The sequence below is a fragment of the Paralichthys olivaceus genome, chromosome 14 (genome assembly GCF_024713975.1).
Source record: "Paralichthys olivaceus isolate ysfri-2021 chromosome 14, ASM2471397v2, whole genome shotgun sequence".
In the NCBI taxonomy this organism is placed as follows: domain Eukaryota; kingdom Metazoa; phylum Chordata; class Actinopteri; order Pleuronectiformes; family Paralichthyidae; genus Paralichthys; species Paralichthys olivaceus.
Window position 1 is genome coordinate 2,378,362 of NC_091106.1, and position 23,989 is coordinate 2,402,350.

Genomic DNA, 23,989 nt, shown 5'->3' on the forward strand with positions numbered 1-23,989 from the left:
AAAAGTGCTGCCCATCGATGCATTGTATGTGTGTGAAAGGGTGAATGGCAAAATAAACAGTACAGTCAAGTGCTTTGAGTGGTCATCGAGACTAGAAAGGCTCTCTATAAAAAAAATTAAATAAAAGCTACTAGTCACTTCTGTGTTGGTTCAGATTACGTGGGGTTGTGGTCTCATGTTGCGATTGGATGGGGGTGTGATTGGACACACATACACACACATGCAACAGGCTACACCTGCAGCTGTGGCAGCGTGTGAGGTTGGACAGGGAGACGCGTCATTTCTGTCTTAGTGTATCTTGAACCGAAACTGTGTACGTCTGGACTGCGATTTCGGTTTTGGTTCGAGAATCATTACAGCCCTATCCTGTAACATTCAAACTTGTAATGGACAATTTCTGAAGAAACTGATTCAGACAGGTCAACTCCGACCCAAAGCTTGAGTGGTGTTTCATTGACAAAATATCAAACAAAGACAAAGATACACCTGATACACTGAGTTTGAATCCTATGAAATGTGGCATTCTTTACTTTCCAGACAGTGTATGATAAATCTTTCTTTTGTGCTCCATTAGACAGATGGCATGGAACAGAAAGTGAAGGCATTGCATACCATTCAGTTGCTTGGCTGCTTTTAAACCCAGGATTTAGTGGGCTGAGGGTTTGTGTTGAAGCTTTGAGAGACAAGACAGCATGATGCCCTGATGCTTCTTATTTTAAGGATATCGGTAAGCAAAGGTAATACTATCTATTACTCCTGGTCCTCAGATGCTGCTACCAAGGCAATGAGTCATGTTCATTCTAAACCTAAGCACAAAATGTGGCCTGTCATGCTACAAGGCAGCAGAGTAAAAATATGGTTTTATGGACAGCTGAGCCCTGACCCTCTAGTTCCACTTGGTCCTATGAGACCATGTGTGATTTCTGAATATGGGCTTTACAAATAAAATTTGATTGATTGATAAGTGTTAACTTTGACAGTAGAAACTCACTCAGTGAAACTTTGGATTTTAATGTCTTTGAGGCTACAACCTTTACCATGTTTGTTGGAGACTCAACTTGTTGAAAATATGACCCCATAGATCATCTGTACAGCAGCTTAATATGATCCATAGTCATGGTTTATTGTGTAATAACTGTAGTTATTATTATAGGGACAAAGAAGGAAGTCAGCTTATATAGTATTACGAACTATAAAAGTCCCCATTAGTGTGGCTGTATTTCACGTAAAAAAAGGATTCAATCAGCTGGACAAGAATGGGACCCAGAGTTCGGAGTGGTGGTATGGATCTTAAATATTAATAAAACATTTCTATACGTAAATTGTGCTTTTTTTAGTCTTGATGACCTCTTAAAGTGCTTTACCATTTTTTTCCATTTACACATACAGCCATACAGGGCATCTATATTCAATACTTTCTATCACATATGACTCAAACACTGCTGACACAGCAGGCAGGGGCAATTTGGGGTACAGTTTCTTGCCCGAGAACACTTTGGAATGTGAAACAAGGAGACTGGGTTTGAACCACCAACCCTCTGGTTATTGAACGACTCGCTCTCCTTCTGAGAAAGACAAATAACAAATCTAGTTGTCATTTCCAAACTGTTCAAATAGAGCTTCACTCTCTCCATTTCCTCTGCTAATGCTACAGAGTCCTAGGCTAGAATTACCATAGCTAACTGAGTATGTTCACTTCTATTCTGCTTTATTAACCCGAAACAGGGCAATTGAAAAGGATATGCAACAGAGCCCACACAGGCAAAAACACACATATATTGCTGCCTGACAGTCGGACAACACTTCATGCAAGCTGGTTTGTTTTAAAAACACACCTCATTTTTCTAAATCATAATGCAAACTTAGTAGCACCAAAAATGTGAAAGGAAAATCTTATCACATTAAAAAGAAGCTTAGGTCATCAAGACAATGACCATCAACAGTTAAACTTTGAGACTTTGTTTTGGCATATAGCCAGATGGGACTGCTTGTGTACTACTTTAGCATAGCAAAAATAGTAAGTCTATTTGAGCCCCTGGATCCTGGCATGGGCTTGTGGTAAAAATAAAGGTCAGCATGATTATGCTGAATACTATGTGTGCTCATCCCTGTTTGTTCAGCTGTTAGTGATCGGAACCTCTAGGCATCCTCGATATCCTCAATTTAAAAGTAAAGATGTGGCTCCCTATTTACTGCCCAGATATATACTGTTTCACATCCTTTATCTTCTCGATTTAGTCAAATGAACCAAAGAATGTGTTCAAGAATACATTGAATAGAACATATTCATATTGAAGATTAAACACTGATTGTAAAATGACATGGCCTTCTCCAGGTTATCATGGAGGATACAAGGAGAGTGCAGAGCCACAGAGAGGCGCTAATAAACGCAGAGGAAGAGTCATTTGTCAAATGGACATATTTTCATCCTATTCATATGACAGCTCCCATGCTACACTATAAATAGACACAAAGTGATACCCTTGTTAATAGCTCTGCTGTGACCGTTCTTTCTTAAACAGCTCTTTCTGTTTGGGTTATGTAGCCATGTAAAGGATATGTGAGAGATCCAGTTATGTTATCACAGGTATTACTGTGAGTATGACGTGCACTTTTATGATATGGTCATACAAATGTCCTTCGTTAAAACCCTCTGGATAGTCTCATGACAATTATTCATGAATGTGTGCTCATGTGTTCAATATGTGGGTAATTGTATGTGTAAACATGCTTGTGCATGTGCAAGTACAAAATGTACACTGGCATCTGATGTTATTTGGATGTGAGAGGTGGCAGTATTTATATTCAGATATAGATCATATGTTTTTAATTAACATTGTCATTGAGGTCATAGCTGATTGCTCACTTATCCAAACAGTAAGCTTCAGTTAACCATGTAAGAAGTCATTCATTTCAATGTGTTTTTGCTATATGGTGACAACAAAAAATATTTCAGCTTCGATTCCCTGTCTTGTTGACTCTTGTGTGTGTGTAAAAGGACAAATACGCATGAAGTTAAAACTGTGAACATTAAAACAGAAACACGTTTAGTAGTGGTCGTGTATTGGTGTGTCTCACAGCGTGTCCTCCCAGAAAATATTTGCAACTTCCAAACAACGTGCTACTTGCTGCACTGAGATCTTTTTCCTGCTCTACCGAACTTCACTCACCAAAAAATATTAGTAGCACATCTCTCCCCTATTTCTGTTTATGTATTTATCAAATAAGCTAGACTAGTTATTTCCCCAAGGCACCAAATATAAACCATGGTAGACCACACACTTGGGCTTAGCCACTAGCTTTTCACTCACATTCCATTGTTAGACCCACTATGGACAGTTTAAAATAACAGACTGAATACTGATGCAACAGAGATATCATCTTTCCCCTTCCATCAATCATTTTAATTGTCAAGACATAAATTATTGACAATGCAACTCAACTACTGTCAGTTTGGTTGGAGATCCAGGTGTAGTCTTGAATAACCTTTGACAAGACATATCTCATTAGGGTCAGATAACACTTCAAAAAGCTCCCTCTGGAGACACAAAAGGTTTCATGCAGCATTTCTCATATGCAGTCTTACTCTCCAGCACCTGTAAACAGACTGATGAGTGGTGATGAATAAAACGGTGGCATCTCTCTGTTACTCAGGATTGATACAGATCTATTGTAACAAAACAAAGCACCAAAATGGAGCTAATACAAGTTTGAACTATTGGATTTCTTTCTTTAAAAGGGGTTAGTATTCATACTGACAGCTTTGAGCATTGTTAACTTCCAGTGGGAAAGTACTTCATATTTTCAAACCTGCCAAGAGTTGGGACACACCTCTGGTGTTCCTCTTTGAAAGCAGCTGCACAACTGAAAGCCACAGTATGCGGCCAATGATATACAGGTAGCAGATGGCCCACTTCTGGAACTCTATATTGATGGTTCATACCAAATTTACTGCAGTGACACAATTTCCCAATACGAAGCAATGAGGTTTAATTTTAACTTGTGTTATATATTTAGACAAGAGAGTGTTGAGAATCAGGAAAGAGACCACTTACATCCCAAATATGTCAAGCTGTCACCTCTCTCAGCCTCTGGTTTTAGTTTAAACACATCACTTCTGCTAAGTTTACTCTATACGTCCATATTACATTCCATATGTTAACCCCCCCTAAAATTGAAAACTTTGCAAACAATTCTGGACACATTTTAACTTGACAACTCCAGGCTGGTGTTTTAGTCTGGATACACAGAAACTGAGACTTTTGAAATAAATGACACCCACATTCACTTCTTGATTGGATTCTTATCAGTCAAATTACTGAATCTTCTAGCATTGAATGCAAACCATTTCTAACAAAGAGTACCACCACATTGTTTCTCCAAGAAAAGGAATCCCTGCTTCTACTTTTTGCCATTGCATTTTATATAGTGTTTTCTGCAACTAAGCAACCAACAGCAAACTGACAATCTCCTTCCTGCTCTAGTGTACATTTTCACGTATGTTAGTAGGATGGAGGTTACTTCTGATAAGAAGCTTAAACTTTGTTTTGTTTTAAAAATGCTGGTTTAAAACTTTAACATAGTGTGACTATAGCCTCTGTTTGGCTTACCTTACTTGCTTTTTTTACCGTAACATTTAATGTCTGCCCACATCTGGTACAGGTCAACCTACAGTAATTATACATCTTGTATTTTACTTCACCTTGTTTTTTTTGGTGTGAGTTTAGGAACAAACCTCTAAAGACTGTGAGGCTGTTATAGTCAGAGATGCAGAATTGTGTGCAAGTCTGCAGTATATTGATATATTTAATTTTAGCAAAAAGCCAAAGCAGTCAGGGGTGATAGTATCATTTTTTATGTATGCACACAAAATATTATGGCATTAGATTAACATCTAGATCTACAGAGGCTTGATCCTAAATCTGGCAACAGCAAAGAGACTCAAACTTGAGAGAGAGATGTGAGACAGAGAGTGACGGCAAGTGAGAAGGTATAAACATAAGATCTTACTCCAGTCTCAACAAAATATCTGGCATGACTGTGTGTGCTGGCAGTGACTGCACCTTTAAATGAAAAAAGTCAGATGGGTTTGGAGAGTGTCCAAGGATGGTTACAAGAGACTGCTAGTCTTAAATATCAGAGAGGAGATTTTACTCATTTCTGCATAAACACATTGGTCAGTTAGGGTTGAGGGAGTGAGAGGTGTATATATGTGTGTGTGAGGGCGGCTGAATCTGTTCAGTCTCGGTCTTAACTGCTCTGGCCGCAATCACAATCCACCACCGACCTCTGCGCTCTAGTCGTCCAAGTCTTCTTCCCCACGAGAGCTGACATACTCTGGTCTACCGAACCCACTGAACCTCACCAGAGCACTCTCACGTATTAGCAATATTGCAACTGAGGGCAGACAGACTTTATGAAGGGAAAGGAAGACACTGTATGTCAAAGCTCTGTTCCCAGTAACTGGCTGTCTGACTTCTTAAATGTAGGGATCAGAGAAACATGGCTCTCTTAGAATGTGAGAACCATGACATAGTTTGGCAAGGATCTGTCATTGTTTGATGTACTCTACGTGATTATCATTTTTATTACTACAAAGATGAACAGATATTTGAGGGGTTCAGTAGAGCAAACAACAGTATTGCACTGGTCACAAAGGGCTAAATGTTTCCCGAGGAGAAAAGTCTGCTCTTCCTTTAGACTGCCTCTGTGCTGTGTTTACAGTCCAATCTAATGGAGACTCATACATTTGCAGAGGAATCCATGAGATTTTTTGCATTAGGAACTACAATGCAATAGACAGATGCAACAATATCACAGTTTATTATTTGCCATCTTGCCATACAAGTCCATAACCAGCTCATCTCCACTGGATGCCCCTGCCTCTTTAGTCTGTCCCCAGCTCACTGCTCTGCCTGCTGGCCGTCATCCCACTCCACTCACAGCTTAGTTTTCTTTGGCTCCATCCTGCAAACGGCCTTTCTATCTTTGCCCCCAGCATTCACCTGCCAGAACCCTCATCTCCCCAATAAATCTTCACTTTATCAATGTGTTATGCATTTAAGTTCACACTTCCAACTATGACAGATTCTGGGCTTACATCACAAGTATTTCCTTTTTGCTGAATCTAATTGCAAAGAATACTAATTTGTTTAGGTTAACCACTGCAGGTGGTTCTCTGAGTTATGTGTTTTTTCTAGTAAATTTGTGACTTTATATTATCAGAGAATATCCAAGATTTTTTCCCCATAAATGTACTGTTCTAATGTTGGAAGTTTCTTGCAATTTCAACAGTCTTAATGCACCATCCCTGAAAATATTAAAAAAAGAGAATACACATTCAGTTTACATCCATTTTCAAAATTTTGCCGATACATAATGTGGACTGTTAATGTGAATTATGTAAGTATTGTCACTCACAGACAATGACATCTATCTGTCTATCTATCTAAGCTTTCATTCGCTGATTTTGGGTAGCATACCTTACATATTACATTAAGTGCAGCTCAAATAGTTCCAGCCATTCATTGCATTAAACAGTTGTTTTTCCTCAGATCATCAACACTGAAGAACACCTAAACTAAGATGAGGGGTTCTCAAGGGTCAGAGACTGAATTTTGTGTAGAGAGAAGGGGCATTCTTTTCCTGTAATTACTTATTAAACCTCAAGTGTACGTTTTGATTCCTGTGGAAGTCTGCTCTCTTTTTTTCCAGTTGTCACACCTTCAAGGGTTCAGCTGCAGCATTTGACCCTTGCAGCTGAAACACAGTGACAGCCATTACGATAACATTACTCTGTCAGCGGTGATTTATGGGCTGGACGGCGATGATGTGTAAAGGACTCTTCATCACTCCCTAGCCTTATAAGCACACACAAACCAAATGGGAATTGCCACTGATATCTCAATGCAATTGGTCATCCTACTGCTGACACAGACAACGTTTTTCCTGGACATTGTCTTTCACCTTTTGTATGCACCCTTTCTTCTTCTAGTACTGGCCAAGTACTTCATGATTCATCACTTGACAAGTGAGAAAAAAACAATTGAGTATGGTATGGAGAAGGACCCACAGTGTAACTGTTATGTTACAGGTTTTACTAAAGCTTGTGGTTTAGTCACTATTTGTCCATAGGTTGGTAGCCCAAAATATCATACACTGTTTCGGGGTCCCTAAATCCTTACCCCTTGTTTACACATACAGAATCAAACACAAACAGCTTGACTGGCCGCAATTCATTATGAAAAGAAATCCTCTATTAGAAACCTGGATACCATTGCAACCATAGACATTAACATATTGGCTTCACTGGCAGAGGCACAGAATAAACATGGGAAGGGAAAAAATAACAGTTGTGTTGCAGAGGAAGTCAGTGGATTTCAGTGAAGAACATCAATTTCAATCTCATGGAAAGTCTTATCACTCAGGCCCCTCCAGCTGCCGGAGGAATGATGAATTCTGTTAAGCCAAACACTATCACTTGTTTTGGACCTGCTCAATTGTGAATACGATTTGTTTACAGACTTACACAGAATTAGTGACTCAGGTTAAACAATTACTGGTTTCAAGGTATACCATGGTAAAATTCACAATTGTTATATGTACTGTTTATTCTTTAATTACCATGATGATGGGGGCCACAAGGGAGCACGGACGATGTAGGATGAGTTTTATGTTAGCTACGTGGGAATGTGTTGATATATAACTTTATTAACTTCTTATGTCTGTCCACTGTTCATTTCTGTTAAGTTTGGACTGCCTTTACTCTATTACACATTGGTGGGGCCAAAGAAAATTAAATGGCCGCCACGTGAGTACGGACCGAGATATTTCCATAATATCGAACAACCCTAATTACCAGGATGATTTGGTTGATACTGTCAAGCTGATAATTTGTCCCCACTCTGACATTTGGGGTTGACGTCTGCACTAAACATAACACATTTTCAGCCTTCAATAAGTAATGAAAATACTATCATCCTTATACTAAAAAAATATATAGTTTGTGTCTCAGTGATTTTTGAACATTTACAGCATGTCATGATAATTTTGGTCAGCATCAAAACCTTCGCCCCATTTCATCGGCACAGTCTACTCAGCTTCTATACACTGCCCCAGAAAAGGGTCTGAATACTTTCTTAAAAGATTTTAGTTTTGATTTTACCCAATTTTTCCCAAAACATGTTTTCATTTTTTTATGATGAGTTATTAAGAATGGATTGATGCGCAAATATTGAATTACAACATAATCAAGTGCCAAAAATGAAGAAGTCTGAACAAATTGTTAGCTATTAAAAATGCTTTCCAGAACCTCTTTGTGCTTAGTCAATACTATATTCTGATGAGAGGGCTCTTACCTGTGGATTACTTTCCTATTTATTTATCCTATCAGATAACAAAACTGCTTTGTTGCTCAGACCAATTGGAGAATAGATCCTTGTGAGAGACAAATCCCTTCTCCAAATTGAGAGCAGCTTTCGAGGACACAGATCTGGAAGCAATTACTTTTGCCTGTGCAGTGCATTAAAAAAAACATCTTGACATTTAAAAAGTACATTAAAAACACAGAATATGACACTGATTCATTAACAAAATAGCAATCATTAATATCACAAATTTTGTCTGATGTGTCCCAACATTAATTACACAGCAATTTTTACTGTGTCTGATGCAATTGCGTATTCTATAGTTGTCTGTTCTAACGGCGTGCAAAATTAACCAATAGTTAACCCCTGGAGGATTTACATTTCAACTCCACTTATGAAACTGTCAGGAGAGACTAATCATAACCTTCTAACCATTATTCCACTGATGTGTGGTGATAATGAAAGTGTATTGGCAAGGTCAACATCCAGAAACCAGTAAGAAATCAAAACTATGAAATCTAGTCTAGGTGTGACGCAAAAACAAAATCGGGACGACTGATTCTTCTAATACATGCTCTCTCAACAATTGCCAAAAGGTGTGAGGCAACAATGTTAGACATAGTGTATAGGTCTATAGCTGAAAGAGTCACTTGTTTTCACATTGGGCTGGTTTAGCACACACATCTGGATTCTCTTGTTGATATGAACCTGAAGTGGACAGCCATTAAAGTACTGCAGGTGCAACCCAGGTTCCTATCCTCAGGACATTTAAGTCCTTTGAGTCAGTGTTTTCCAAATCAATACATTGTTACCAGGCTTAAGGGAAACTATATGATGCAGAAAAATGCAGAATAAAGTATTGGCTATTTGTGTAGTAATACCCTTGAACTGAATGGTTTGTTAGTGTTACAGCTCTTTTTATCAATCCCTGTCAAGACCACAACACAAGACTCATGATTTTAAACTAGGTCAGTGCTATTAAGAATGCCAGCTCTCTCTTTTCCCCAAATCTGCATGCCTAGAATTGTTGGATTCATTTTATGGAAGATAACATTAGACCAGGGATTACTTTAACATTGCAATCAGGCCAGTCATCAGCAGTGACAGAATGAACTGACAGCTGCAAACATGTTGAAAAGCAAAGAGACAAAGAGAGAGCAAAGAGAGAGCCCCTCGTTCATCTTATTCTATGCTGTCCTCAATATGCTCGGCATTCATTTCAGACAGGATACCACCCACAAGAAAATATTGGAATGAAAATGGTTTGCAATGAAAAATAAACAAGGTCAGATCATCGAAACATCATGCTCAGTGGCAGCTTTATGCTTAAGTATCCTGCAGTAACAGTATTATAGTTAATCAAAAAAATAGGATTAAGAATCTGATTCAGAAGGCTGGTATTATACTTGGCAATGCTCCTAATTTGCTAGAAATACCATTAAGTGAAGAACCAAGAGAAAGGTTAGGTTCTTTAACATGATGCTTTACTCAACAGGCCCAGATGCTTCGCATAAACATTCAGAGCATTTTGTGCTGGCAGCTGTGCTTTTATATATATTACAGTTGGCCGCAATTATACATTGATGGCTCCATATTGTTCTATATATTAATTATTTAGTGGAAATATTTTTGTTGGATGGCTGAGAGCTGGTATTTTTATTAATGGATTGCCTTTGTAGTGACTTGTATTGTATTAACTCACTATGGTGCATGGTGCATTCGTAATGGGCCTTGTTCATGATCTATTAGCATAGTCATATTAATTATATTTTACATGTGCAAAAAACTTTCTAAAGAAAAAATATAACTTTAATTTAGAAAAAGAAAAAACTAACCCACAGCCTCAGGTCAAGATTGGGTCTCAAATTTGGTTAGAGACTGGTTTCAGGTGTTCGTTTTTTGTGCTAAACTCTAACCCACAGCCGGTTCTGTACATCAATGTTCAATGAAGTGATGTTCCCATGACCTGAATATGGAATTCTTATCAATACATTTAAGAAAAAAAGATATAAGTCCATGATACTGCATATTTGACTGGTCTTTTATGGAGTGATCTATCTATAACCCTTGTATACACTCCATGCTCAAACAGGTAATCTGTTTCTCTTCAGTGCTGTGCCCTTGAGCAAGAAGCTGAACCCCCCCCCCCCAGTTTTTACAGTAGAGTTGTTCAAGAATTTTCAAAGGGAATATTAATAAGCAGATAATAGATGATTTGAGTGGTTCTAAAGGTTTTTCCCAGAGTAATTTAGGGAAACTATATGATTTTCAACTGGAAGACAGTATAGAGTAGCATTTTTTGAACAAATAAAAAGTTGAATCAAAGCGGAGTACTTACTGCTGTTGGATGTGTTGCTGCACATAATGTGGTCGCACAAGCTGAGGGTACGGCTTGACGGTTAGTTTCATCTGAGCCATGTTGCTAGCTGGTGGGGGGGCAGAAGCGTACCCACTGGGAGGCACTTGCTGAGGTATGGGCCGTTGGGGTACTACATTGTGTCCATTAGTGTGACCAGTGGTGTGTCCATTCGTGTGACCGGTGGTGTGTCCATTCGTGGGTTCATTCCCAGGCAGTGCTGGAAAAGGGTGTGTGGACACCGTCTTCTGTTCACATGCCTTCCCTTTGGAGCCAGGCTTACAGACACAGAGCTGAGGCCTGAGGCACATTCCTCCGTTCTGGCACTGAGGGATGCAGTTGGCTATAACACAAAACCCAGACATAGAAGAAAGAGAAGAGGAAAAGAAAAAGAGAAAGGAGAGACGGATGGAGAATGAAAATGAGTGATGACAAGGTCACATACAAGTATGCAAGCATATGGATAATCTGGACTTGTATTTTCACAATTTTAAATGCACACTCATACACACTGTACCTTATTAATTTACTCATTGCATGGTATACAACTACAGTATGTAGAGGGTGCTCATTATAAAGTTAATCAAACATTAAAAGAACAAAGAAAATATTCAAGACCCCAGTCTCTTTTTGTCTACATTCTCAGCATTAATTATGACATATGTGGCTCAGTAATGGTAATGGTAAATAGTCTGTATTTATATAGCACTTTTTTAGGCTTAATGACCACTCAAAGCGCTTTACAGTACAGGTTATTGCCATTCACCCATTCACACACACATCCATGCATCTATGGTGCATCTATTGTGCATCTTTTTTCTATGAGGGGCATTTAAGGGTTCAGTATCTTGCCCAAGTGGGAAGACTGAGATCAAAATGCCGACCTTCTGATTAGAGGACAACCGCTCTACTGCCCCGTGGCAGACTTGACTAAGAATAGCCTTAATAGTTTAGTAGAAAACACAGTCAACAGAGTAGAGAGTCTAAATCTAAAACAATCCAGCTAATTACTTAACATCTTTTCAGACAGGTAGCCAGCCAATGGCTTGGTAGTTGTTAAGTGTAAATGGAAGACAGTTGGTGAACTACAACAAATCCCATTTACCTTTTAATGTTATTCTTTTAAGGGTATTACTTTAGGAGCTGTGAATTTTTGATCTATGAGGCAAATATTAGCTTTAGCAGCTAAGAGTTGCAGCAGTGGGAAGTTATAGTTAAGGATTGTCAGTCACGCGTCAGAGGTAAAGACAAGGAACTCTTAATGCATGAACCAAACAAGAGATGAAACCAGCGCCTCAAGAGACTGGAAGCTTATATAGTACAATGATTGATGAAGTCCAGTACGTTGCAGTTGGAGCTTCTTTAATACGGTGCAACAACTGGTACTTCAACATATTGTAAAAGAGTGTCAATGTCGACTGTTTGATGCAAACTGTTTTAATTGGCCTATTAAAGCACCAGGACACAGCTGCTTTAAAAAAATACTGTACTGTAAAGCACCTGATAAGTATTCTGCCATGTTGCGCAAAACTAGCAGCAGCAAACTCCATGTAAACAAACACAGCTGATCGTCAGCTGTGCTGCGGCTGCGCGCCTCTGCGACGTCACCCCAGTGAAAGCCTGGGATGTAAACAAAGCAACTTGGACTCACAGGGGACTGGTGCTGGCGATTCATAGTAAATAAAGAGTTTCGCGGCAGATAATGCATTATTTAGAGGCTGTATTGTGGATGCCCCAGTCACTTGTGTTGTATGGATATACGCCGATCACGTGTGGATCTAAAAGCGTCCGAAGGACTCCAAGTTACTCCAAACCTTTATGGTCTTGAGTTCCTATTTAAGTGGGTATTTTCCAACATTTCTCATTATTTATTTTGACAATCTAAAGATTAGGACCATGAATTTGTTATAATCAGCTGTTGAGTGTATGATGTAAAAAGATAGTTTGATGGCTTACTGCCCATGTTGTCAATCTGTCTATTTGTTCTATACTTTGTTCCTTAGCAAGATACAGTGCAGACATTAACACAAGACAACAACAGGGTGCTATTACTTAAATACATCCCAACAATTAATCATTAATATAGAAGTTACAATTTGAAATTATTTCATTTGTGTAATTTTCAATGGAACTGAAATTTAGTAAAATTAGTATACATATGATAAACGATTTCTATAGGAAAAAAATGCAACTACAGATTGTGAACTTTAATGATTGCTATGCTTTCCATGTACAATTACCTATATAAAGTGTAACCAACTCTGATTCTAACTCCACCCACTGTAGAAAAATGCTAAAACTGGGCAGGTGGATGAGGGCTGAGGGAAGTTTGGCTAGATGTGAGAGTGACAGTGTCACAAGACAACTATGCCACAGAGGACTCTTTTGAAGTGGAAGACTTTTCACCTTCAGAATCTACTAAGGTGGGCATTAGTGTTGTGGAGGACCATGGTGGTCCCTAGTTTGAGCCGTTGGCTCCAGTTTAGTTGGGCCTAAAGCTGGAGCTCTCTGTGTTGAGGGAATGGAAGGGGATGGGGGGTGTCTCTGAGTGGTAATATGTTAGTTAAGGCTAATGTCAATTAATTTTCAAATAAATTATAAAGCCAGGTAATTACCATACATATTTTTCTACTACATGAAATGTCGAGGAGTGACACACCATCATCCCCATCAATAATGCCTGTTAGCCAGGTGTGCAAGCAGCCACCACAGTAGCCTGCCTATCTTAGAGAACGTGTGTTGTAGGGAGGTGCCAAAGCTAATGCTATGCAATTACATTAAGACCAGACCACAGTTTGTCTATAAACACCATTTCCCTAGTCTAATAATTCATCTGCCCACATTATCAGGCATTCATTTTAATGTAAATCTCATGACATGGGTCTCATGACATCCCAAATGGGTATGAGCCATGATTAGCCCATGACGTGCTAATTTCTTTTTTATAGATTTGGTGAGAAATGTAACCACCATTAATGTGTTTTAGCACAGTACAGTCATATCATTTAGTTTACAGTTCAAAAACAAATGAACAAATAAACAGTCACTTACAATTAACCAATTAACCAGTCCAGTCTGACCCAATAATTATTTAGTAGATGGAAGTACAGAATGTGTGTGTGTGTGTGTGTGTGTGTGTGTGTGTGTGTGTGTGTGCATCTGCCCAGGGGAGCAAGAAAAAGCCTGTAATTACACAAAGCCCTACTGTCCCCAGGCAGCTGATGATAGGGGCTTCCTTTCATCAACTACAAAGGCTCCCTTACAGACAGCATACAGCAGTTTACATACTCAACTCCAACACGCACATGTACTTGCATGTACAGATATGCTGGTTAAACCATACAAAGGAAGGTGATGTAGGATAACACACACCCACATCTAGACTTTCCTCTGACTGCATCCATTCCTCAGTCTAGCTAGCAAGAGAAATGACTCAGAAAGAGACTGGCTCTCCCAGGGGTTCCTGAGGGTGTGTCACCTCTCCATTTTGCTTATTAGTCTAATTAGTGGCTTTGACATTTGTGAAAATAATTACTGATGGAAAACTAAGCCACTAAGACATCTGCTGGCAAACTCACACTCTCTGAGGCTGTTCCCAACATATTGTACAAGATCTTTAGTGAGTGAGAAATTGAGTGAGTGAGTGAGTAGTATATACAGTTCCTATTATGTCATCAGGAAGTGCAACTCATTTTTGTTGGCCACTCCGACACTCTCAGCTCCGGTGTCAGGTGTTTGCCTAGCTCTGCCTCCAAGTCTGGAATTGCACACCCATCACTGAAATGCGCACAACCAAAGCAGAAACTACAGTGGTATGGCAAGTTAACACTGACTGATGATGCTGTCAGCAGCCCAGCAAGAGAGACACTCTACAATGTGGTAGGATTTCATTACTGAACTATGACCAAGTCCCCAAGTTGATGTCTATATGGTACAAAAGGATTGAACACTTGAATCTTTAACTTACCACGGCACGCCCATACATGCTCCAGAAGTTTGTACCTAGTCTGGTTTCAGCCAGTCCCAAAACACTCAAGTAACAGTGGTAAACTTATGGCATCACCGCTGTGGCTACTGTAGCTTCTACAGTAGCTTCTACAGTAGCTTTCAGATGTGTATGCTTACTAATGCATTCCCACTATCCATAAATCTGCATTTTACAATGCTTCACAAAGCATTATTTTAACATGAATGCAAACCTTACTACATGCATGCATACATGTTATTGAGACAGTTTACAATTTGTAAAAATGTTTTGCTGGTGTGAGCAAGGTCTAATTCTATATATGTTATTGCTGGCAACTCGTTTCTTTTTGCCGAAGAACCTTGAAACAAGAAAAATTAAGTATAAAGAATAACTTCTTCAATACATGTGAGGTGTGAGTGGTGAGGTTAACACACTTTAACAGTATGGAATTTCTTCAGTCCAAAAAGTAGGTGTCCAAGTACTGACTTTCTACTTTCATCATTTATTATCAGTTGAGTTACACCTCCTCCATAGAGTAATTACCTCAAAAGTGACATCATTGTTGTATTTTCCCCCCTGGAGCTGAGTTATTTTCACATTTTGAAACAACCCCACGGCTAATTTTCCACTTTGGTCATAGCTTTTTTGCTTTTTTTTCCCAACAAGTGTAAATAGTTTTCATCTCCCCCGCCCCACCCCCAAACCTCTCTGGTCTGGAACAGAGGCTGCCATCTGTTCTGCGAATAGTTTTCACTCTCCCTCTCTCAGACTGAGGTCAGCTACATAAGAGCTCTGTTCTGTGACGAGGGTGACAGACTAAGTGATGGTAATTTACTTGTTAGCTGGGGACAGGAAAGAGATCAGTCATGCTGATGCCCTTGCCCTTTTGATCAAACTCTGCTGAGCATGGCACTCAGAGAGCCCCCCCCCCCCCACACTTAGGTCTGCTAGAGGTCTGCAAGAGTTAAAAATATTTTTGGGTGTGTGAGTGTTCATGTGGTGGGAAGGTATAATGATTTTCTTTGTATCAATGTATTAATGCCTCAAAATCAAAATGAAGAGAAGAAAATTGCTCCGGCTTTATGGGTAACTGCAACAGTGTGTATGTGGCTGGGACAGATGTTCACTGAATTCAGATGCAGGTAGCGGTGGGAAGATATGACATCGATACATATGAGGTATTGAATTCCACATTATCTGAGTCACTGCTGGGCCTCAGAGCTCAGATTGGCTCTGATAAGACTGTTGAGAATCTTTTGGCCTCGCTAATCCTGTGGGCGAGAGATACACTTATCTCTTCACTGGCTAGGACTGACGCCAAACAAACCCTGTCATATTAAACAGCCTATTTATTCAAAGTAATGCATTGCATCTACTTTGACTTAACTCCAGCACTGTATATATCACAAGGTAAACAACCACTTACACATACAAAAAAATACTCTAATCTAGGATGATACAAAACATAAGTGATCATTGTTTGCTGCTGGCGCATGGCTGATTGAGCCCATACGGGGTCACAAAAAATGTGCTGTTAGGCTCCTGATTTTCCCCACAAACCTCGCCTTCAGTCCTCTGTGCAGTCTCCACATTCCCTAAAGAAAATCTCCTTTATATCACTACCCATCAGTTTTTTTTCAGTGATAACACTGTAATCACTCACGCTGTCCCCATAAAAGTTGATGAGTTCCTGCATCAGTTAAGAAAACCCTGAGTTGTCTCACATTTCATGAGTGAATTAACTGGCCAAAAGATCAATGTGGGGGCAACGCCATGACAGGCTGTAAATTATACATAACCAAGTCTTAAAAATGCCTGAAAACAAATTGCGATGTCCAACTAACAGCACTTTCAGCAGCCCTGCAGGAGAGGAGCTCCGTGGTGCAGCAGGATTTCATGACTGAGCTATGACCAAGACACCAACATTTACTTTCTCTGACTGTGTAGCTTATACATCCATAATAATGAACACAGACTTTAAGTTTGAGGTGAAACTAAGTCATATACAGAAGTGTGGTGTGATACAACTGCAGCTGAGTTGAACTGACAGCACCTATGCAGAATGAATAATATATTTCTTTTTGTAGATATCTTGTAGCCTTCAGGTGTATGTAAAAGCTCTGGCTTCAGCTGTCACACGTGCATTCTTTTACAGCTTCTACCTAACCTTTATCACCACAAAGGAAAGGACAGCAATTAAAATGAGACTGAGGGAACCAAAACTTAGATCTTATCAAAGAAAATCAACGTGTCCTGTTGACAATGAGATTGACCTCTGATGTCAACTAAGTCACAATACTTTTTCCATTGTGGTAAATCATTCTATTGTTGGATAGCTCATTCAGAAAGCTCTTACCTGCTGTGGTGGTTAAGTAGGGTGAGTTTGGACATCATTCAGACAAAATACCCAAGACAGTCATGTCTTGATTGACTCGACTCCCCAATTTGCCCTGTGAACCAAAGTGTTGAACCCATTGCTGGACAGTTATTGTGCTTCCCTTTTACAACACCTGCAGCAACCCTCCAACGACAGTTCTGCCCATGGACACAGTAATGAGCTGTAATGGGCTTTGTCACTGGGCAATGAGTAGTGAAACATTTGAGTCAGCAAGTTGCCAGGTGTTCTTGTAGCAGACCCACATAGGGAAAAACATTTTTGATTGTCTTTGTGTGCGTGTGTGTGTGTGTGTGTGTGTGTGTGTATGGGTGGACAAACTACCCTCATATTTTTACACATTGCCACAGAGATAAAGACAAAGACATGGATGGGAGAAATTTAAAAATATATATATTTTCTTTATGATATTATAACAATTGTTGAACAATAAAAAAAGAATGGCTTTACAACTCAATTATTGGTTCTGCTCTAGTTATAATGACAGAGATAAGAAGAGCAACATGAATTTTGTTTTTAGATTAGTAAATTGGGAAATTGCCTCAGGGCACGAGAACAGTCCTGGATGAGATACTGCATGTCAATTGGTTGTACTGATTAGATTAATGGAAAATTTAATAGAAAATCTAATGAAAAAGTTGTACAATATCAACCTCAGAAGCTCAGAGTTCTCCCTAGGTTCCTGGAGGGTGGGCAAACATTAGCCAGAGGAAAGGTGAAACAAATATGTTCACTGATGAGGTGACTGATATGCCCTGAATTAACCCTTCACATTTTTGTGAGTGATCATTGTCAAAACGACAAAAGCCTTACAGTGAATGGATTTCAGCTGGACTTTTTTCATCATGACTCTCTATCTATTTGGCATCTTACTAAAATGTTTGGTTGGTTGACGTCATTATCACTGGATTACGATGTACAACTACAGCCATTGGAAAATCCCACAGTAAGATTTGAATGTTTATTTTTACTCTTAGTATTAATACTTTAATATAAATAAACATAATGAATGACAATCTTTTAATGTAGAAATAAACTTTTTTCCTGCAGATTGTGCTGTGAGGCTTTGCTCTGCTCATATATAGGTATGCATGACGATAGATATTGCTTGGTTAGTGACCATCAGTTGTACACTTTTTTTCATGATGCATTATGGGATAAATGACAGCACTATATAGGGTATAAAAAACATGCACTAAAAAGTGATTAGTGGATGAGTTTGGTCACAGCCACTAGCTCTAAGAGAGCAGATCAGAAGTTTCAGTTTGACCTGATATCGGATTACTCACAGAATAAATGTAGCAAAACCTGATGTGATCTTTTGCGACTGTGGCTCAGGAGGTAGAAAAAGGCTGTCCTCTGACAACCACACTGAACCCCAAATTGCCCCAGACGGCTGTGCCGACAGTGTGTAAGTGCTGTGGGAAAGTGCTGCACAGAAATGCTCGGTATGAATGTGTGTTTGAAGCGCAGGACAGGATGTGTGATTATGTGCTCTGTGGATGTGACTTGTATCGTAAAGCATGGCTGATAAAGCTAGAAAATAGCTATATTAATGCATTCCATTTGCTCTTTAGGTTGTGGTAAGGTAGATCAGGGTTGTAACACCAGCATTGGCGTTAGATCTGATTTACTTTCGATGATAGAGATCTATCAAAATGAACCCATATCAGTCAAACCTAAAACTGTCTAGTGTCAAAAAATGCTGGCCCTCAATTGTTACAGTACGGATAATATGGTCATGTCTTGTAGAGGAACCCTATGTCGCTTTTATGACATCAATCTTATAAGTATACTTTTACCCAGTTATAATGGAGGCAGCAGTCAATAGTTTGGCTGCTTTCTTTCAGGGAAGCAAACCGTAGAATTCTGATTTACAAAGATGTTTTGTCTGAGACATAGACATGATGTGTTCCCTTTAGGCGGATTTGACAAAGCACGATTCTGCTCCGCAATTCAATAATCTGCCAACATCTGACTTCATTCAGTCTGGGGGAGAAACTGGAATGTCTCCTGGTCATTTCTCCTGAATCAGATGGGTTTAGTGTAGGTGAATCACAAGTTGACTTATTTGGCTGCCAAGAGAAGAAACAAACAAAAACTGTGTGCTCTATGTCAACACAGAAAGGTCCAACAAACACTCACCGAGCACAGATCAGGAACACCATACCATACAGAAAGTCCTTATTTTCTAAAACTGCCCCCCCTAGCCCTCAGTTCTTTGTGTCTGCTCCATGTTGACGAGACTGCATCACATCATCTCTGCTGGTTTGTCAGCTGCACATTCATACTGCCAATCTTTTGTTCTACCACATCACAAAGGCTCAACTGGATTCACAACTGGTGACTGAAGTTCACTGAACTCACTGCAAAGATGGTAAACTGTGGCCATAAAGGGATGAACGTGGTTAGAAACAATACACAGACTGACATCTATGGTTTATTGGGGCCCAAAATGAGTCAAGAAAACATTCGCCATATCATCACCACCAGCAGCAGTCTGTACTGTTGACTGGCAGGTTGTCACCATGGATTCATGATGTGAACACCAGATTGTGACTCTACATCTGCAGTCTCAGCAGAAATCCATAGTCATCAGACCAGGCTTCATTTTTCAGTCTTCAACTGTCCATTGTTGGTGAGTCTGTGTCACTGCAGCCTCACATGTCTGTTCCTGGCTGACAGGAGTGGAACCTGATGTGGTCTCTGAAGTTGTAGATCATCCACCTCAAGGTTATTGATTTTGATACTTCTCTGTTCACCACAGTTGTAAAGAGTGGTTATCTGAGTTACCGTAGCCTGGCTACTGTCAGCTCCAATCAGTCTGACCATTCTCCTCTGACCTCTGAACTTACTCAACCACCACTATCCAGTTTCCACCACTTATCTGGTTATGGCTCACTGCAAGGTAGGCCAGATACATAGCCGTGTACTACAGCTCTTCCTGGAGGATCCAAAGACTTTCCCAGGCCAGATGGCTCATGTATTCACTTCAGCATGTTCTGGGTCTGCTCAGAGTACCTCCCAGGAGAAATCCTGGTAATATTGAATGAACTCCCCACCATGTTTTTAAGAATGAGCACAGCCACTCTGTGAGGAAAACTAATTTCCTTCTCTTGCATCCATGATCCTTTTCATTTGTCACTATCAAAAGACCATAGGCGTGAGTTGGAATGGACTAAATCAATCAGTAAATTCAAAGCTTTGTCTTCAAGCTGTTAGTCTGTTAGCTCATTCACAGTACAGCCTTAAACAGCCTTAAAATTATTATATATGGTTATTCAAGTTAATGATGTCATGTGTATGTGTTAAAGGTACGGTGTGTAGAATTTTGTGATATCTAGTGTTGAAGTTGCATGTTGCAGATGAACACCCCTCACCACACCCTCTCCTTCCAAACATGAAAATGAACCTGTGGTAGCTTACCAAAAAGGTGTTTAGTTTGTCCAGTCTGGACTAATGTAAAAAACATGGCGGCCTCCGTAGAGAGGGTCCCCTCGATGTAAATATAAAGTATTTGAATATAAAGGGCCTTTCCTGGGCTGAAGAAAAGTATAATTCATATTATTTAAATGAAACGAACTAGTGAAAACATCATGAGAATTATTCTACATTAAATTTCTTCCAATAGATCCCTTTCACCTAAATCTTACACACTGGACCTTTTATTTACATGGAGCCTTTGACACTTGAGGGGCTGAGGACACACAGATAACTGTAATAATAAATGTTGAAGGAGGACATCCCTCAATACAGAGAAATCTATCAATACTATTTCTATAAAAAATTAATAGAATAGATAATATAAACTTAATGAGCCAGCACTTTAATCACATACAAAAATTCAATTAAAACTAAACTAAAAAGATAATTGATTCACCAGTTTGATCTAGGTTTGCACCTCTTTGAATTCGGAACCCCATATCAGGATATTAATAAATCATTTTTACTAGTTAGCGCAAGATTGTGCAAGCAATATAAAGGAATTGTGCTTCAATTGTTTTTTTAATATCGGTTTTTACATTTTAAAGCACAGGGCTCAGCATGGTGACTTATTAATTTGCACATCATTTGTGCATATATTGCAGGCAAAACCTTTTTGCTTTATTCTCACATTATGAGAATCACACATTAGCTTAATAAACTGTTTTAACTTTAGAACTGTTTGTTAGGCTTGCGAAAATGTATAATTGCACAAATAATAAAAGAACACTTTGTAGTTTTGGAAAAAATTATGTTAATATTTAACTTCTCCATAACAGTTTGAGCAACATTTTGTGTGCAGTAAAAAAAAGATTTATTTATATTTCACTGCGATATACCCATTAGACTGTATTCCATCTCACGACCTCGTCACTTCAACCATAGCAAGACTGGAATTCTACAACTAAACTGACATGAATCTGTATTAATCTTTTGCTATAAGCTGAGTTGGTGAACATTAGATACAAAAATTCCCCCCATCCACCAGTTAACAACTATGTACTGCTGGACTCTGGGGAAACGGAAAGCAACAACATCAAAAAGAATGAAAGCTATTTGTACCTATTAGCTTCAACATCCTTTTCAATGCCACCTTGCAAGACTGGAGTGTCTGTTGATCCTCAAAGGATAAATGGTCACATAGAACAGTCGTCAGGGGCATGGACAACAGAAAGGAATGTACTTGAACATCCCAAACACACTTTTATTACGTTGATCCAGCTCACCAGTATCGGCCCCCACCTGTTCTTTCTAAGTTAAATCTTTTTAAAGGTATATGTGTTTCAGTAACTTCTCCATAGTGCTTCTCTGTTGTGGAAGACAAAGCAATGAAGGCACTGGAGAGAAGCTGTTTACTTATTAAAAGGTTGGCAAGATCATGGAAATATGTAAGTGATCTGACCCCTGGATCTGGGCCAAGAGGTATTATCCATTTCAAGTCTGCTTCTCTTTTACTCTGAGACACACGCTCTTGCCTGATGGACAATATAATAACAGTCTTCTCATGACTTGGCAGGCAACTGCCCAGACACAGGTCCTCATTCATGAAATGCATGTTTGTACAGATTTGATCTTAACTTATGCATATGCACACACATTCATGTGCTGCAGGATTTATCAATAGTTCTTGAAATATGGATAAATGGCTGGAGGAACAAATTGCATCTATATTGCTGGGTATACTGCTTGGGAACTGATTTGTGCATAAAAACAAATAAAGCCCACAATGAAATACAGCATATCAAACACCAATATTAAGTATACCCTGAAAACAACAGGCTTGGAAGATGAAATGTTGACAGAATAAAGCAGAGTCAACAATTATGTATGTGCAGGGGTAATTAACTACACACAACAAGGAGCCACTTCACCTTGAGCGATTAAGTCCTCCGAGTGTATTTACTGTTTCCTAATTTATATCCAGGCGGTTATTAACACTGTATCCAAGCCAGTGTATCACAGTGCAAACCCCACTGTTAATTAGAAAACAACTGGGCCCTGAGTATTTTTTTAGTGTTTCATTGTCTACCCAGGTTTTGATTAGTTTTAGAAGTTAGAGGTAAGTGCAAGCCAACAGCCATTTAGAACTGTCTCATGTAGGTGATCTATGGTACCAAAGAGGATGATTAAAAAGATTTTAGAATATAAGACTGTGGTGTAAAACTTTCTGTGAGTAATGTTACATACATGTTTAAGAAATAAATATTTTACATTATATGTAAAGGAAGCAAACAACACATGAACACGAAAATGTGTCTTCTCGAAATACAATTTATTTACTATTAATTTGCAACTGCTAAAAATAAGACATGACTTCTCATTACATCAATGTTATATAAACATTAAGAAAAATTGTTTTTACTTGTTAGAAAAAATGTAGTTTGGGTGCCTGGTGCACTCTGGCTAGCATCTGTTGTTGTGATATGTGGCTGGGAACTGCTGTATTAATATAAGGCCGTTGTTGTGTTGAAAGGACTTGAGTGCACTTACGCTTCGTGCACCGCTGCGACCCCTGAGCTTTGCTCCATCCATGACAGCACTGCCCTCCACAGATGTTCACCCTGCAGAGAGAAATCAAGCACAGGCAGATGAAACAAACAGACGCTAACGTTGAAATGTCAAACACAACAGCAACAGAAAGGAACCCAGACTTCCTCTGCTGTATATCAAAACTAAGAGTTAGTTGTTTTCGAGTTAATTTTACTTTGCTCTGGCTCTTTTAGCTTTGGAGACATGTTGTTTCAATTAGACTGTACATTTGACGAACAGTTATCTCCTTTAGTCAGGTGCCAACATCAACTACTTGTTCAGTTCACTGGAGGAATGCAAGTCTTGCTGGGCTGTCATCAGACTTTACTTGTGATTTTTACACAGGAGGCTGTTTCTGAATATACATGTATTAAAGGTAAGCAGCAGGCCATGTCAACTTTAATTTGATGTCTGCAACATCTACAGCAGTTCACACTGTTGTCCACAGGGTTCATGGGGTTCGAGACAAGTCACGTCATCATGTAACTTTTCCACCATAGTTATCTGATTTTTGGCACAAATCAGGCTCCACCAATTCTCACCGGATATTTTCCAGACTTGAATGGCCTCCCAAACACAGATCTCCTGAGATGTGGTTTGGCCTTGTGACACTAAATGTGACAGGGAAGGCAAGAATTTTCTGTGATACAGAAGTAACTGAGGTGTAGTGTTTATAGGGGTAGGTTTGTTGAAGCCAACCTGAATCTGGCCAACTTAGTTTTACTACAAAACTTTGGTTTGGAAAAAAGGTCTTGATTGAGTCAAGCTGTTGGAAGCTGGGAAGTGGAAGCTGGGAACTCACGACTCAGATCATCATCATCATAGAGACTGGGTTAAATAGACTCACCACCTCCTAAACCTCCTGAAGACTTTGAGATAAAAAGAAAAGAAAA

General features: G+C 39.3%; 1 protein-coding gene across 5 annotated transcripts in view; it reads right to left on the bottom strand.

Moving 5' to 3' along the window:
- The window catches only part of ltbp1 (latent transforming growth factor beta binding protein 1), a 104,702-nt gene that overhangs the window by 75,173 nt on the left and 5,540 nt on the right, over positions 1-23,989 (bottom strand). For all 5 annotated transcript variants that reach the window (XM_069538448.1, XM_069538453.1, XM_069538452.1 and 2 more), the window contains exons 2-3: positions 23,058-23,128; positions 10,705-11,065 (exon numbers count right to left, since the gene is read on the bottom strand). In XM_069538448.1, coding sequence (XP_069394549.1) covers positions 10,705-11,065; positions 23,058-23,128 — 432 coding nt within the window. The remainder of the gene's footprint in view (positions 1-10,704; positions 11,066-23,057; positions 23,129-23,989) is intronic.